This window comes from Monodelphis domestica, chromosome X (assembly GCF_027887165.1).
Source record: "Monodelphis domestica isolate mMonDom1 chromosome X, mMonDom1.pri, whole genome shotgun sequence".
In the NCBI taxonomy this organism is placed as follows: Eukaryota; Metazoa; Chordata; class Mammalia; order Didelphimorphia; family Didelphidae; genus Monodelphis; species Monodelphis domestica.
The window spans coordinates 61710260-61728018 of NC_077235.1; the positions used below are offsets into that span (position 1 = coordinate 61710260).

At 43.6% G+C, this 17759-nt stretch overlaps 1 protein-coding gene across 2 annotated transcripts in view; it reads left to right on the plus strand.

Moving 5' to 3' along the window:
* The window catches only part of TMEM255A (transmembrane protein 255A), an 83316-nt gene that overhangs the window by 53770 nt on the left and 11787 nt on the right, over positions 1 to 17759 (plus strand). Inside the window, exons 5-9 of one of the 2 annotated variants that reach the window (XM_007507132.3) lie at positions 3243 to 3311; positions 4150 to 4238; positions 9420 to 9482; positions 12877 to 13039; positions 13128 to 13271. In XM_007507132.3, the coding sequence (XP_007507194.1) occupies positions 3243 to 3311; positions 4150 to 4238; positions 9420 to 9482; positions 12877 to 13039; positions 13128 to 13271 (528 nt within the window). The remainder of the gene's footprint in view (positions 1 to 3242; positions 3312 to 4149; positions 4239 to 9419; positions 9483 to 12876; positions 13040 to 13127; positions 13272 to 17759) is intronic. The other variant, XM_007507133.3, reaches the window with a different exon arrangement.

Genomic DNA, 17759 nt, shown 5'->3' on the forward strand with positions numbered 1-17759 from the left:
CCACCAGGACTGGTTCGACGAGAACAACACTGCTATTGAAGACCTGTTGAAAAAAAAGAACAAAGCCTTTATGGAGTGGCAAAATAACCCAAACTCTGATCCTAAAAAGGACAGATTCAAGTCCCTCCAAGCCACAGCGCAGTGTGAGATCAGGAAAATGCAAGACCGATGGTGGGAAAAAAAGGCAGAAGAAATCCAGCGCTTTGCTGACACGAAAAACTATAAACAATTTTTCAGTGCCCTCAAGACTGTCTATGGGCCATTAAAATCTGCCACCACCCCCCTGCTATCCTCTGACAGTGACACTCTCATAAAAGACAAAAAAGGCATCAGCAACAAGTGGAAAGAACACTTCAGCCAGCTCTTCAACTTACCCTCCTCAGTTGACCAAAGGGCCCTTGACCAGATCCCCCAAAACTGCATCATCGAGCAACTTGATGTCCCTCCTTCATTGGAAGAAGTCCAAAAAGCCATTATACAAATGCATGCAGGCAAGGCACCCGGTAAAGATGGGATCCCAACTGAGGTGTACAAGGCCTTAAAGGGAAAGGCGCTTCAGGCATTCCATATAGTGTTGACCAGCATATGGGAAGAGGAAGACATGCCCCCAGAACTCAGAGAGACCTCTATGGTAGTCCTATACAAGGACAAAGGCACACAAGCAGTCTGTGACAACTACAGAGGCATCTCACTACTCTCCACTGCTGGAAAGATCCTCGCCTGTGTTATACCCAACAGACTCTTGTCATCTGTCTCAGAGCAGAACCTACCTGAATCACAATGTGGCTTCCGACCAGATCGCAGCACCGTCCACATGGTCTTCATGGTGAGGCAAATGCAGGAAAAATGCCTTGAGCAGAACCTGAGTCTCTACATTGTCTTCATAGACCTGATGAACGCGTTCGACACAGTGAAAAGGGATGCATTGTGGATGATCCTTAGCAAGCTCGGTTGCCCAGCAAAATTCGTCAAACTGATCCAGCTCTTTCATGTCGATATGACAGGGGAAGTCCTATCTGGTGGAGAGACTTCTGATCGCTTCAACATCTCCAATGGCGTGAAACAAGGCTGTGTCCTTGCTCCGGTGCTATTCAACCTATACTTCACCCAAGTATTATGACATGCTGTGATGGATCTAGACCTGGGCATCTACATCAAATACCAACTGGATGGCTCACTATTCGACCTTTGCTGCCTGACTGCAAAAACAAAGACAACAAAGAGACTCATCCTGGAAGCTCTCTTCGCAGATGACTGTGCTCTCATGGCCCACCAAGAAAATCACCTCCAAACCATTGTGGACAGGTTCTCTACTGCAACAAAATTGTTTGGCCTGACCATCAGCCTCAGCAAAACAGAGGTGCTGTTTCAACCTGCACCAGGGAGGCCAACTAACCAGCCGTGCATAACTATCGATGGCACACAGCTTTCTAACGTCAACACTTTCAAGTACCTGGGCAGCACCATTGCCAACGATGGGTCCCTAGACCATGAGATCAATGCCAGGATCCAAAAGGCCAGCCAGGCACTCGGGCAGCTGCACTCCAAAGTCCTCCAACACAGCGGTGTAAGCACTGCGATGAAGCTCAAAGTGTATAACTCAGTGGTCCTCAGCTCGCTCCTGTACAGTTGCGAGACATGGACACTGTACCGGAAGCACATGAAACGGAGCAATTCCACCAACGTTCTCTCCGATCAATCATGAGGATCCGATGGCAGGTCCGAATCACCAACCAGGAAGTCCTCGACAGAGCCAACTCCACCAGTATTGAAGTCCTGGTCCTCAAAACCCAGCTACAATGGTCTGGAAATGTCATCCGCATGGACCCACAGCGAATACCAAGACAAGTATTCTATGGTGAACTGTCAGCTGGACTCAGGAAACAAGGCCGACCAAAGAAAAGATACAAGGATCAGCTAAAGTCAAACCTGAAGTGGGCTGGCATTACACCAAAGCAACTAGAACTTGCTGCCTCTGACAGAAGCAGCTGGCATACCCACATTCACCATGCCGCCACCACCTTTGAAGATGAACGACGTCGACGTCTTGCCGCTGCGCGTGAACACCGACACCAGGCCACAACCGCACCTCCCGTAACAACTGGTGTTCCATGCCCCATGTGCCACAGACTCTGCGCCTCAGCCTTTGGACTTCAAAGCCACATGAGGGTACATTAATAGATGATAATGCACAAAGACAACCATCATTCTCAGCTTCCGAGAGACTACTACTACCTGTGTCTCACATGTACCAATGGTAGCTTAAGCTTGACTTAGGACAGCCCAGGGGTCTGTCAGTTGTTTCTGATGTCTATCATAGGTCATCCTCCTCAATACTTAATCCTTAAGTATGGGTGTAGCCATTCCTGTTTTGTTAGACTAAGCAGGGTGAAGTAAATCTAAAGTTCACAGAACCAAGACACAGTATTGATTCCAAGATGGAAGGGAAGGGTTTAAAAAAAACATGCTTCATGAAGAATAATGTTTACGTGGGGGTTTAAGGTTCTCTAGTGTTTCCTACTTCTTCAAGGACTTTGGTTAAGCCACTGTGTCCCATGTCACTAAACTTGTTCAGGTACTTCAGGAGAGCACCCTTCCTCTCACTAAACACAAATCCATTCACTCACTGGCCATTAACATTCCTCATTGCTCCACCTTAGTCACACCTCTTCTTCATATAAGTATCAACTGGCCACTTCATCTCTCTATCATGTTTAGCCCTACCCCCTATTCATGTGCATAACTAAGTGGTACAATGAATAATGTTGGAGTCAAGAAGACCTGAGTTGAAATCCTTCCTGACATTTACTAGCTTTATGACCCTCGACAAGTCCTTTAATATCCATCTCAGTTTCCTGTAAAATGAGTATAATGATGGTAACCACCTCAGTGAGATAAGAGGATCCAATGAGATAATATGTAACATGCTACCTATTACTATTATTATATCTAGTCAAAAGTTAGTCAAGAGAAAAGGTTGCCAGGTCATGCTCTGTGTGCCTTTGGGGTGCCCTAGGGAGGAAAGTGTTGATGAATGCTTTTCCAAAATAACAACCTTTTCTTCTTCCTTTCGTCTTCCTCTTCCTGTCTCACTCAGTGGTGGGTGTGTGGGTGTGCCCATATGCGTGTACATGCATGTGCGTGTGTGTGTACACGCATGCTTATCTTCCTCGTTGCTAAGCAACACTACATTTTTGCCTCCCAAAAATCCAACACCTTTGCCCTTATTCTGTTTTTGCCAGGATCTGAAACCTCTTTATGCAAACCGTTGTCACTACTATTCCAAGACATCCCAGAAGGAGGCTGAGGAGGTAAGAATTGGTGACTTCCCAGAAAGTCCATCCTCTCCCCCCTCCCCCACAATCCCCCTTCCTTCCCACAGGACTAGAGCTGGCCTTTTGGGGAGAATTTCCAGCTAACTGTTAGTGGCCTAAGGAGCCAAGGCCCCAGTTTCTGTCCCCATGTGGACTGCATAGCTTCACTGTTCCAGAGCCAGGCTGTGGCCCTGGCCCCAGCCAGTTACTTCTCAGGTATGTGCCTCTGGCCACAAGAGGGATAAGGTGAGAGTGTGCATGGCTTGGAGCCAAGGCATTTCCTAGCCCTGAAAACCCAGCTCCAAGGGCATTGCCTTGGGATAGTGGGCCAGTGGTGGCATCTTGATTCATGAAAGACAGCATCTGCATGCCAGCAGAATAAAATATACCTAAGGTTTTGGTAGCATGGCATGGCAGGGTTGGTTGGCTTCCCAAGATCCCCTCATCTTCCTTGCCTTGCTCTTCCCTTCCCATTTTCCCTCGTGAGTTTGACTATCTCAGCCCTTCTCTTCTTCAAGCTTGGGGGAGGAGTGCTCGAGTTGCTATTCAGGCTTCTCGGAGAGGATGCCCGAAGGATTTGCAGTTCCCATTTCCCCTGCTAATTCAAATCATCCCTCCAGTTTGAGAATGGACATAAACCCAGTCATCCGGTCTCTTCCAGCTCCAGTCACAGACATCTGACTCACTACCAGCCCCACACTTTACAACTCAGGGTTGTTTGCTTGCAAGAAAGCCTTACTAATGGCCTCCATCTTCATTAACACTTCTCCTTGTCCCAGGCTTCTTTCCTCTGTGCCTTCTTCCCTTCTCTCTAAACTACCTCCTTCCCCTTCAGGTGATCTGCCTCCCTGCAAACCAGGGCTATTGTAAATCCCGAATTCGAGGCAATACTTGCTTTTGCTGTGACCTCTACAACTGTGGCAAGTAAGTACTAAGCCAGGACCAGGACTGGGCCAGAAATGGAGTGGGAGTGGATGGTCTTTGGAGGGAAGGAGGCTTTGCTCCCTCCACCCACCATGTGGGGCTCAACTGTGATGGGCAGGGATCAAAAAATTGGAGGATGTGGTCACAGAATCAGTCAGTCAATGAGCACTTGTTAAACTCATTTCTTAAATGGAGCTCGCAAGCACCAACTGTGTGCCAGGCTTAGAATCACAGAATTAGAAAATTAGAAGGGACCATAGGCTAGGCCAACCCACCTGTAACAGGAATCTCCACTCCAGCCTTCGTGACAAGTGGTCATCCAGACTCTGTGTGGAGACCTCTAAAAGAGAGAGCCCACCACCAACTGAGGCAGCATATTCCACTTTGAGACATCTTGAAATTTTAGCAAGCTTTTCCTGACAGTCAAGCCTAAATTAGCTTTGAACTTGGGCCTTCCCCTCAAACTGTTGGCTATCTGGGTGGGGATCTTGATTAGAATGAGTTGATATGTGTCAGGCTGGACATAGACCCAAAGAATGCCAGAGAGGGCACTGAGCAGTCAACATGTTAGCTGGGTGCTGGGGACAGAAAGACAAAAGATGAAACAATTCCTACTCTCGCAAGGCTTCCACTTTAACAGAAAAGATACGAATACATGAATCTAGATTGGGGGGGGCACCAGGAAGGGCTTCTTATGGAAGGTGATGTTTGGACTGAGTCTGGAAGTCAGACAATGAAGAAAGGAACTGTCAGTGTTGTTCCAGCAGAAGCCACATGTGGACCTTGCTACATGTGCTGCTGAAGCGAGCACCACGTGTGAACCTTGGAATGGTCCCATTTGATCTCTGTCATTACTCTGGCTATTATTTCATCTCCAGGATCCTTCTTAGAAGTTTTTCAGGGAGATCTTTGGATTAGCTCTTGCCGCCCTTCCCTCCAAAGTTTTTTGTCCAAACTCTGGACTTTGTGTGGCCTGTGCTCTTGTTTGTTAGCCACTCTCCAACTTCAGCCTGCGGGTAGTAAGGGGGAGCACTAGTCAGGGTCCTGGCTCTCTTAGAAGTCAGCTTTTTATTAGTTATGGAGATGGCATTTAGGGATTCCTGGGCTTTCCATTCCTTACACACTCATTGCCCTTTCTTAACATAGTCACCTGAGCATTGGCTGTAAATCTGCTTTATGATTTCTCAAATACTTGAATGGACCCATGATCTCACTGATGTTAGTATTCCCCCCAGCAAAGCAGATCTCCATTCATCCGTGCCAGCCCAGACTCAGCAATTCTTGCCCCTATCCTCCCATAAATCCACACAGGATGTTCTCAGCGTTCTGGGAGCCTTCCTTGCTTTCTCTTGACGTTGAGAGGAAACCCGTGGAGCAAACTAACATCCATCAGTTAGCCTTTGCTCTCATGGCATGACCCATCTTTTTCACTGAAATACATCTTTATTGACTTCATTTCTTCTACTTCTTCCTAATTCTTCATCTATTATAATCTAATACTCACTGTGTGCCTTGGGATTCTAGAGCCCTCAGGGTAATGCTCATTTTTTGTTGTTCAAAAACAGTAGGGTTCCATGTCCCATAGCCATCCTACAACTGAAAGAAGCCGATATTAAAAAGATGGGCCTTTGTTTCTGGGAGAAGTCTGGAGTGCTTCAAATTAAACAGTCTCCTAAGGGAATCCCACTAACTCTTTTCTTCCTATTAAGTTGTGGGCCCAGCTCGTTGTACATCTGCAGTGTCGATCCCAAAGTGTATATGTGATATGGAGGTGTATACACTCATCATACACACAGATTCACACAGAGACTGATGAACTAGTTCTTGGTTTTTCCTGGGTCTTTGGTCAGGTTCAACTCTTTTCTCTGGTTACCTTGTCATCCAGGAGACTGCAATATTCCCAGCTTGGTACAGTCAACAGTTATATGCAAATAGCAATGCCTGGAGGACCTCACTCACTGCCTCTGTAGGGCATCCCCCTCTATCTTGTCCACATCACTAGATCTCTTTTCTGCCTCTCTTGATGTTAATGGTCCAAGGAGCTGTGATTTGATCCTTCTTCCATATTCTGTCTCTTATCATTTGGATGTGTAGTAAAAGGCCCCTTTTGGGAGGAGTCTTTAAATTCACATTTTGCACCATTAAGTCATAGTGAACAAACAGTAAGTACAGCAGGCTCCTGTGTCATGTACATCTTTCTCCCTGCCTTTTCCCCTCTAATGTCCTCATCAAGGATGCTGTCAATGTGTATGAAATGGATTTTCATAAAATATTTATATAGATGAGAAACGAGGCATGTTGGTTGGTCATTATTCTTGTCCTCTGTCCCCTTTTTTCTTTTTGGTAATGATAAAGCTTGAGATTTTTTCCTGCCCTCAGTTACCCAGAGAAATGATCCCTTGAAGCCCTCATGATGATATCATCTCCAGAACTTGTACCAAGCCATTCTGGTGAGACAGTTCCCCTTTTTCCCCTTCTTTTCAGTGTCATTCCTACCTCCTCTGTAGGCCCATCTGAAAGAATAGGATGTTAGACTATGAGATTAATGGCTCTACTCCTTCATGATGAAAAGTGTGGAAAAATAATCTCTTTTCCCTTTGTTGACCCTTCATCCAGTTTCATCCTTAAGTGGCACAAGGATAACTTGGCTTAAACTTGGTGCTCTTGCCAAGGTTTCTTTTTTTTAATTGAAAATTTTTATTTATTTAATTTAGAATATTTTTCCATGGTTACATGATTCATGTTCTTTCCATCCCTCCCTTCCACCCCCTCCCCATATCTGACGCACAATTCCACTGGGTTTTACATGTGTCATTTATCAAGACCTATTTCCATGTTGTTGTTCGCACTAGAGTGATCACTTAGAGTCTACATCCCCAATCATATCCCCATCGAACCATGTGATCAAGCAGTTGTCTTTCTTCTCTGTGTATCAGTCTCTGTGTATATGGTTCTCCTGGTTCTGCTTCTCTCACTCTGCATCACTTCCTGGAGGTTGTTCCAGTCTCCATGGAATTCCTCCACTTTATTATTCCTTTTAGCACAATAGTATTCCATCACCAACATATACCACAATTTGCTCAGCCATTCCCCAATTGAAGGGCACCCCCTCATTTTCCAGTTTTTGCCACTACAAAGAACACGACTATAAATATTTTTACACAAGTCTTTTCCCTATAATCTCTTTGGGGTACAAACCCAGCAGTGCTATGGCTGGATCAAAGGTCTTGCCAAGGTTTCTTTCAAGTGGTTCTTTCCTATTCACGTGCCTTTTCCTATTTTATGAGGTCATACTGCCCCATATCTTCTCCCACTCTTTTCATGAGATTTTATAAATGAGATTATAGTCTAAGCCAGTGTTACCCTCAGCTGCCATATTTTTCTGCTTGGCAAAGAGTGGGTGACTGTTTTGGTCTCTTCATTCTGACAACTGATGATCATCAGTTGAATCTTCATATGAAATAACAGTAGTGGTGATATCTTTCCCTTTATCCATATCCCATACTATCCTGAATCACTTGAATAAAGATATCAGGGTGGAATTGCTCTAATTTGATGTCTTTTTCCCACATTTTCCTTCTTTTTTCTAGATATTTAGTATTGATTTTAATCAGTGCTCTCCTGTACAGATTGCTGACTTGGGAATGACTCCTACATTGTAATCAGTCATTTCCCATCTGCTAAAATATAATCAATTTCATTTTTGTGACATCATTAGGTGCTGATCATCCTTCCTGCTGAAACCACCATAGTTGGCCTTCTTGCTTTCCCTTTGTTTCTTATTCTCTCAGGTTTACCTGCCCTCCTCTTCTAGACATATATTTCTCACTAATTCTTCCTGGCTTTGCCAGAAAGCCATCTAGATCTCTGTTGCTCAGAAGGCAGCTTTCTTGACTACCAATGCATTTGGCCTCATGGTGTCTCACCACCTTTCTGATTTGTTTCTTGCCTACATCAGTTGAAAACAAAAGACATTCCAGCAAACAGCACAGCAAATCAAGTGGGAAGTCAAGACCCCCTTGCTTGTTGTCTCCCTATGTTCTCCTCCAAGTAAGAAATTTGCAGTCCCTAGGAAGTCTATCAGGTACACTCAAACATCTACATCCAAACACTATAAGCATCAGGTTTTAGAGTATATCATGGTAAGTCAGTCAATAAGCATTTCTAATGTGCCTGCTGTGTGCCGGGCACTGTGCTGAGTGCTGAATACAAGTGATCACTCCAAACTACATCATGCAATACATGTGAAGGCAACTCAGGGCAGAGCAGTCAATACCACCTACTATATACAAGGCATTAAGCTAGATTCTGAGAATATATGCAAAAACAAAACCAAAATCATTCTCTAGAGCAATGGTTCTCAACCTCTCAATTTGTAGCAATGAGAATACATAATGCGTTATCAGGTATTTACATTCTGAATCATAACTGTAGCAAAATTACAGTTTTGAAGTAGCCGCCAAAATAATTTTTTGGTTTGGGGTCCCTGCAACATGAGGAACTGTATTGTGGGGTCACGGCATTAGAAAGGTTGAGAACCACTGGCCCAGAGTATACACAAGCAAATGACCACAAAGTAATATGAAGCATATAAAGAAGAGAAAGAGGATAATCATAGTGTTCACTCCAACCTCCACATTGTATAGAAGACAAACTGAGGCCCAGTGAGGGGAAGAGACTTGTCCAGGGTCACTTGGGTAGTAAAGTGGCAGAGATAGAATTTGAACTGAGTCCTTATGACAACAAATCCAACACCCTTCTCCCCACACCAAGGGACATCATGAATGCAGGGAGCTTGAAAAAGTTAACTACTGTCAATCTCCAATATCTTCATCTGTGCTTAAAGGTCAGCCCTTCACCTTTATGAAGTAGGGAGCTGCCTTCTAGTTGGAAGCTCTGGAGACCCCTTCCAAGGACAAAGTTTACTTAGAACTTAGCTCCAGATGTTCTGCAGGCAGCTTGCATCAAAACCCAAGAGTCAAGGAGTAATAATCACATAATAGAAGGAAACCAGCCTTCTGGAACAGCTGCAGTCCAGTATCAAGGTATTTCCAGGCCAAAATTCAAACCTGACCACAAGGACTAAATATAGGTGATGATGATCCCCCCGGAGTGAGAGACCATGATTTTGCCTAATGCGTGCGTATATGTGTTCCTCACCTATTTTTAATCAATTGCCAGCTCCCCCAGCACTATTCCTGGAAAGAAGTCCAAGAAGAAAAATGTCGGGAGAAAAACGACCAGGTAGTCATTTGTATGGTGCTATCGAAATGATTTCCACTGCTCTCTCTGCCTGCAGAAATTCATTGAAGTCAGGGGCAGGAGAGGCATCGATAGCAGTGGGACACAGGACAATGTGATCAGTTTAGCACAGGATGACAGGACAAGAAAGGAGAATGGGAGGGACCTTAGGGGCCATCGAATTTAACTCCCTCGTTTTACTAAAAGGGAAACTGAGACTCAGGGTGGGGAAGTGATTTTTCTGTCTGACACAGGCTCTTAGATCTAGAGAGGCCATCAAGTCCAATCTTAAATGACTTGCCGAAGGACACACAGTAAGTCTGATCCCAACACTCTAACCACTACATGATGCCTTTTAGAAAGAACAGGCATTGTCTCCTGGCCATAGAACTTTAGAATAGAACTTTAGACTTGGAAACGACTTTAGAGATTGTCAGGTCCAAGCCTTTCATTTGCCTGAGGGCAGTCAAGCCTCAGAGAGCTTCTCTTATTAATCTAGCCCTCTTTCAGACCTTGATAAACTGGTGGCTGACACCCAGAGATGTTGATGAGTCTTTCCAAGATCAGACACACAAGCTGAGAGCAGAGAAGGGGGAAGATAACACAGAAGACTCATTCTGATGGTTACTCCAAGAAACAGCAAGTGGCCCACCGAGTGGGCACCTAGTTTGGGAGTCAGGAAGATCTGAATTCAAATCCTGCCTCTAACATTTACTAATTGTGTGATACTGGGCAAGGCTCTTAATCTCTCTCAGCCTTGGTTCCCTCAACCATAAAGCAGAAATAATAACATCACCTAACTCTCAGGGTTGTCGTACAAATCAAATGATTAAAATATATGTAAAATGCTTTATAAGCCTTAAAGTACGATAAATGTTAGATATCACTGTGCATAATAATACAATATTATATGATGTTAGCCATTATTATTGTTGTTGGCAGTGTGGTGTAGCATATACAGAGCACAGACTTGGAATCCAAAAAACCCAAGTTTGAATCCTACCGTGGACACTTTGTAGCTATATATCTTGGGCAAATGACTTAACCTCTTTTTGTATCAATTTCCTCATCTCTAAATTGAGAGGGTTGAGCTTAATAATATCTAATGACCCTTCCAGCTTTAAATCTATGATCCTACAATCCTATGACTGAACAGCATTAATTCCCCAAGGGTTTAATGGAACTAGGGGACAGGGAGAAGTCTAGCCTGGCTTGAGAAGAGAGTGTCTATTGGTGAGCTGTGAGAAGTAAAGATGGATAGCTAGATTGACACCAGATTAGGAAATGTTTGAATAGCACGAAAAAGAGCTTGAGATTGAGCTCTTGGACACTGGGGAGCCATTGAAAGGTTTTGAGTAGGGGAAAAACAGTGTTTTAGGAAGATTAAAAAGCAATAGTAAAAATGCATGGTAGATATAAGTAAGGTGAATCATATTTACCAGTGATGCCTTGCATAAAAGAAATTGAATAAGATTTTGATGAGGACAACTATGAGCACAAAGGCATGTGGCAAGTATTAGAAGTGGCAACTGGACAGCCCAAGGGCTCGCTGGTACTCCATAATACCAAAAAAAACAGGGAAAGGTCTCTAAACCAAAAAAAAGAGAATTGATATGGATCTAAGAGACTATCTAGACCAATCCTCTCATTTTTCAGAGGAGGAAACTGAGGCCCAGGGAAGGAAGCAACTTATCCAGAGTCACATAGCTAATAGGTAAATATGCCAAGGCAGCATTTGAATATCAGGCTATCTGTCTCCAGGTCTAATGCCCTAGCCTTTAGGTCATGCTCTTGTCTTTAGGATTCATGAAGATGACATAGAGGGATGAATACATGTGTGAATGTACCCATCCGTGAAGGAAATATTCACAAGTAGGAATACATAGGTGATTCAGAGGATTAATGTGGCAGCTATACACAGGAAAGGGCAAATTACAGGAGGGGGGACAGGAAACAGAGACTGTTTCAGAAGGCTATTGAAAGAGTCCAGGCAAGGAGGGCCTGAAGAAGATTGGTGCCCATGGGGCAGAGAGGAGGATGCAGATACAAGATCCATTCTGAAGGAAAACTTTATTTTATTTTTCAAAATTGATTAGCAGATTGACCCAGAGAAGAACTAGTGCCCACCTTTGTAAGACACTGAATCTGGATCAAGGATCATAGCATTTAGGGCTGGAAGGAACCTTGGAAATGATTTGATTCACATCTCATTGTACAGAGCAGAAAACGGAGAACTAACGAGGGGAAGTGATCTACCCAAGGTCATGAACAGGATTCTAGCTCTAGAGCTAGAAAGGGCCTTAGAGGCCATCTAGTCCCTAATTTTGCAGAGGAGGAAAATGAGGCCTAGTGAGGGGAAGGAACTCATCTAATGTCACACAGCTAGTAAGTAGATGAGGCAGGATTTTAACTTGGGCCATCAGACTCCAAAGTTAGTACCTGTGTATCTGTGAAGATACCCTCACCTCCCTTGCCTCTCAGGCTAATCCTTTGTAGGTTTTATCTGAATCTTTCCTGTATACAAGTATCCTTCATTTTATGAAATAGATGTACCTAGATATCTGGATTTTTCTTAAAGTGGGAGCCATCATCAAGAATAACCTCATTATGTGTCACTGAGGTACCCAGGATCATAGCTTTTCAGCTGGATAGGCCCCTTAGAGAGCATCTACTCTAACCTGCTCATTTTGCAGATGAAAAAACTAAGGCCTAGAGAAGGTAAGTAACTTGCCCAGTGTCATACAGCTAGTCATTGAGGTGGGATTTGAATGCAGGTCAAATATTCTCCTGGCCAGCTGTCTCTCTGCTCCACCATGCTGCTTTTCATCCAAAGGACCATGGGCTGCCAATGTCATTATTCATTTTCGTGCTTAAACTCTCACCTGATTTGTTTTCTCCTAGGTAGACAGAGACTGACAGCATGGGTTTGTAGATTCCTACATCTGAGATCTAGAAAGGGCTTTAAGAGAACATATGCTCTAGCTCTTGGTTTGGGGCCAGGCTAGGCATGTTTGACATTTGTAAGTTGTATTATGGATGAGGCAACTGAGGGAGAAGAAAGGAGATGCCTTTTGAGGGTCTCATAATTAAGTAAAGGTCAGAAGTGAGACACGAACTCAGTTTTTCCTCATTCTAATGCTAGCTCTCCATCTACCACACCATACTGCCTCTCATGATATGAACCATACTTTGGATTGATATAGTATCTTCTTTCCAAACTGCTTTTATTTCCAGGACATCACTGTGCTTTTTATCCATTGGGCCATTTGATCCCCATGGCTATAGGACATTGTAATATACTCCTTGGAAACTGATATATATATATATATTACATATATATATATATGTATATGTATATGTTTGTGTGTGTCTGTGAATCCTTCTTTTCCTCATCCAGCCGAGTAGAGATCACTGGAGGTTACTATGAATACATTGATGTTAGCAGTTGCCAGGATATCATTCATCTGTATCATTTGCTCTGGTCAGCCACCATCTTGAATATTGTGGGACTATTCTTGGGAATCATCACTGCAGCCATCCTTGGAAGTTTTAAAGATATGGTAAGTAGAAAAGAAGGCAAGGCAAGGCAAGGCAAGGCTTGGCTTCAAAATTCTCAGCGATTCATTATTTTTACCCTTTTCTCTTTAGACTCCAAACATTCAACCTATGGACTTATCGGTTGAGAGTGCACATCCAACAGTTTCCTATTACTCACGTCCAGAAATACCTGCATACAATACCTACTACCATACTTCGCCTGATCTACCACCATATTCACCTTATGATTTTCAGGTAGGTGTCATTTGTAAATGACTCTTTCTTCCTCCCTTTCCAATTCTCCTTTACATATTACCTTGATTTCACCATGACCTTCATTTCCGAACATAAGCCTCCTCACTCCTCTCCCTTGTGTCCCTCCATTTAAAAGAAAATCTAGGCCCTTGCTAATAAGCTTTTTTTCTGTGAACCACAGTAAGACTAGTGTGACATACACATTTTATGAAAGAAAGAACTCAGGACCTTCCATTGCCCTACTTTGGAACAATGTCTGTAATGACAGGAAATTGATATTCTTCTAATTGGGTTACCTTTAGCATCCCTGGTTTTCTGATTTCAGCTATACCTCCATAGAACTGTTTCTACGCAGGAGCTTCAGAGAGAGCCGGTAAAGTCCCTTTAGTCAGACATGAATTGTCATGTTCAAAAAAGCCTCAAGGTGGTCAGTTTCACTACATCACAGAGTATGGGGGCAGGGAGGAGAGGATATGGGATGACTAAAAAGATGGAAAGCAGCCAGATGACCACCAAAGGCTTTGAATGCCAGATTATTTTATGATTCAATCCTGGAAGTAATAGCTATTTTGAATGTTTGTTGGGTTTTAGAAAGGTCACTTTGGCAGCTCAGTGGATGATAGGCTTGAGCAGGCGGACCCACTAGCAACCTATTACAAAAGTCCAGGTATGAGGTGAGGACCTTGCACCAGGGTGGTAGAAATATCTGAGGAGAGAAGGGGGTGAATATGATGTGGACTTATCCAAAGAATTGGCAACTCAGGCAATCTCCATGGCAAGGGAACAGGCTTTATTGAGAGTGGGAGGGATGTGCTGGAATGGCCCTGCTGATAGAAAAGCCCCCAGGGGATTTCGAGAGGGCTTTCTATCTTGATTGGTTGTCAGGGAAGGAGTAGATTATATTGGTGATTATGTGATTTTGGAAATTGGGCATTGAACGTATCCCTGGGTGGCTGGAAAACTGAACCACCTGTACTAGTTGCTTAAAGACCCATAACCAAGGACAAAGGTTACATTGACCAGAACTAGAAGACTGATCTAAGCAGTTTACTCATAAATGTAAATCTCAAGCAACTCCTATGTCTTATCTGAATAATGGCCTCATACTGGTCAGTCAGTTATTGTTGCCATGTTCCTTTGATTGGTGACAAATAACTAGGCCGGGAGTGGAACACCTCTTTTCTTGATTTCAGGGAATTGGGTCTGTTCACACTCTCTCCCTTCCATTTTGGCAACCCACATTAAATATAAGCAATATTAAGGACTTGAAAAATAACTGGATATTTGGGGGAAGGGGGAAGAGTGAGAAAGAATAAGGAGGATGTCCCCTAGGAGATGAAGGTCTAAATTATACTGATAGCTGTGCAGGTAGGGAGAAAGGATTAGGAGCAAAATATGTGATGGAGGTAGGAACAGCAAGATTTGACAAGTTATTAGATAATGGAAAGGTTGAAGATGCGATGCCATTGGGTTTGGGAGCCTGTGAGAATGGAAGGATAGCAATGCCCACAATGAAAACAGAGGAGTTTGGAAGAGAGTTAAGTTTGGAGGGGAAAAGATAATGAGCGAGTTCAGTTATGGACATATGGGACTCAATATATGATGTGGGACTGGATCTCAGAGGGGAAACTGGGGCTGGATTTTTAGATCTGGCTTGGGGTGATTATCAAAACCATAAGTTTAAGAATGTAGTCACCAAAAAAACAATGTAGTCACCGAGAGAGAGAGAGAGAGAGAGAGAGAGAGAGAGAGAGAGAGAGAGAGAGAGAAAGAGAGAGAGAGAGAGAGAGAGAGAGAGAGAGAGGGAGAGGGAGAGGGAGAGGGAGAGGGAGAGGGAGAGAGACAGAGAGACAGAGAGACAGAGAGGGAGAGAGGGAGAGAGGGAGAGAGGGAGACAGAGAGAGACAGAGAGAGACAGAGAGAGAGAGGGACTGAGCATAGAAGAAGAATATAGAGTATAGCAGAGAACCCTGGGGAAGGCTCACAGTTAGGGACTTTGATGCGAATGATGAACAAGCAAAGGAGGACTAAAAAGAAGTGGTCAGGGAGACAGGAGCACCAGGAGCAAGCAATATGATACAAGATTAGAAAGGACTAAGTTATCCACGAGGTGAGGATGCTCAGCAGTGTCAATGCAGCAGACGAGTCAAGAAGAGGAAGGCAGTACTAAGAAAAATACCCATCAGATGATTTGGCAAATAGGCAATCATTGGTCAATTTGGAGAGAACAGTTTCAGTTGGGAGGGGAGGTTGGAAGCTAAATTGTAAGCTGTGTGACCTTGGTCAAATCACCTGTCCTTCTCTGGGCCTATTTCTTCCTCTGAAAAAACATAGATGACTTCTGAGTCCTTCATACTCTTAAACCCTATAATTAATGTTAAGGTCCCTTCTAGCTCAAAAGCCTATGAGGCTAATAACTACTTGAATTCAAGATTGGGTACTAGGCAGAGTTCTAGAGCCTGTTCCAATTAATTGGAGCCCTGAGCCTTCTGATGTTGGGTTTCCTTTATGTTATATTCATCATGGAAATGGTACTCCTGGTTCTGCTCCTTTCCCTCTCCATCAGATCAGTGAAGTCTCCCTCACTTTCTTTATATATGCCAATTCTTATCCATCAATACTCCACTATATTCATAGGTCAGACAGAGTGATATGTGAAAAGAGAAAAGAGCCCTGAATCTGGGTTCAAATCCCTACTCTGGTGACTGTTACCTTTGAACTTCAAAAGTTATTGGTGAGAAAGAGCTAGAAGAGACTTCATCTGGAAAATGAAGGGGTTTGGACTGGATTGCCTCTGGGATTCCATCTAAATCTAGGATCTGGTGATGTGACCTTCAACAAGTCATTTCCTGGGCTTTAGTGTCCTAATCTACAAAATGAAGGGGCTTTAAGTAACTTCTGAGGGACATTTTAGCTCTTTATTTCAGATCCTTTGAACTGCTTCAACCAACCAATCAATGAGTACCCACTTTCCATCTAGTCCTGCTCAAAGTGTGACAATGAATGTGGTGCCATCTTGCATAGTTTTCCTAAAGGAAAGACAGTCTTTCCTTACCTAGAGAAAGCCAAAAAGGCAGAAGGAGGATCTGCTCCTATTCCCCTTACCTCCCAAGGAGATCCTTTATGGGACTTTTGGTGAGGTGGCATTAGTTTTCTCTTGCCTCTCTCTCAGCCCTAGGACAAAAGAGAAGGACGATAGAGGAGAGAGTCTTTGTTCTTCCACCAACTATCTCGACTCCTGGGCAGTAACCCCTCATAGTAGCTAAGTTGAGTCAAGTCACTAAGCATTTATTACATGCCTCCTGGGTGCTGCTGGCCTAAGCTGGCCTAAGCACTGTGGATCCAAAGAAAGGACAAACCCCAGTTAGGTGGCACAGTAGAGTGCTATATTTGGAGTCAGGAAGACCCAAATTCAAATCCAGCCTCAGATACTAATTCTGTGACCCTCAACAGGTTATAGAACCTCTACTTGCCTTGGTTTCCTCACTTGTAAAACAGAGATCATAATGGCACCTACCTCTCAGGGTTGTGAGGATCAAATGAGATAAAGCCTTTAGCACACTGGGTAGCACATAGTAAACAATATATATTCACTACTATTATTAAAGAGCTTGTATTATAATAGGGGAAACAACATACAAACAATTATGTACAAATAGGATCTAGACAGGATGAATTGGAGATAATCTTAGCCAGAAGGCACTAGCATTGAGGAGAATTAGGAAAGGCTTCTTAGAAAAATGGGATTTTAGCTGAAGCTTCGAAGAAGGAGACAGAGGATTCCAGGCATAGAACCCCAGTGAAAATGTCCCAGGTTGGGAGATGGTACAGAACAAACAATGGGGAAATTTTAGAACTAATGACAAGGGTTGAGTTGTGAGCATTTAGGAAGGGAGGCAGTTATTACCAAGCATCAAAATAGCTTCATTCAAAGAAATGTAATAATGGGCAGAAATTAGGCCAGTTCTATAATAACCTCAAGTGCTCTGCTTGTATCCTCACTATGTCAAGAGAAAGCAAGGAAGGCTGCCAGCACGGTGAGCAGATACCTTGTTATGAACTGATGGTAAGACATGGTCAGGAATACCAAAGGATGGATAGGCAGAGATGTGCTATGATCTCTGAGTGGAAAAATATTCACATACATGAGATCACAGGTGCACTGATGTACTTGAGAACATTCCTAATATCAGGTCCAGAATACTGGGGTGGAGGCCATATTTGAGAAAAGGCATAAATAAGCTGGCGCGTGCATCCAAAAGAGGAAAACTAAGAGAACTAGGCTCTATACTCGGAGGATTAGCACAGAGTCTGGAGAAGAAAAGACTAAGAAGAGTACATGATAGCTACCTTCAAGCACTATTAGTCACTTCCCCTCCCTGGACCTCAATTTCCTCCTCTGTAAAATGAGGTGCTACTTCCTTCAGAAACCTTCTCTGATGGCACCTGAACTGAGCCCTGAACAGAAGTAGGAATTATGAGATGGAG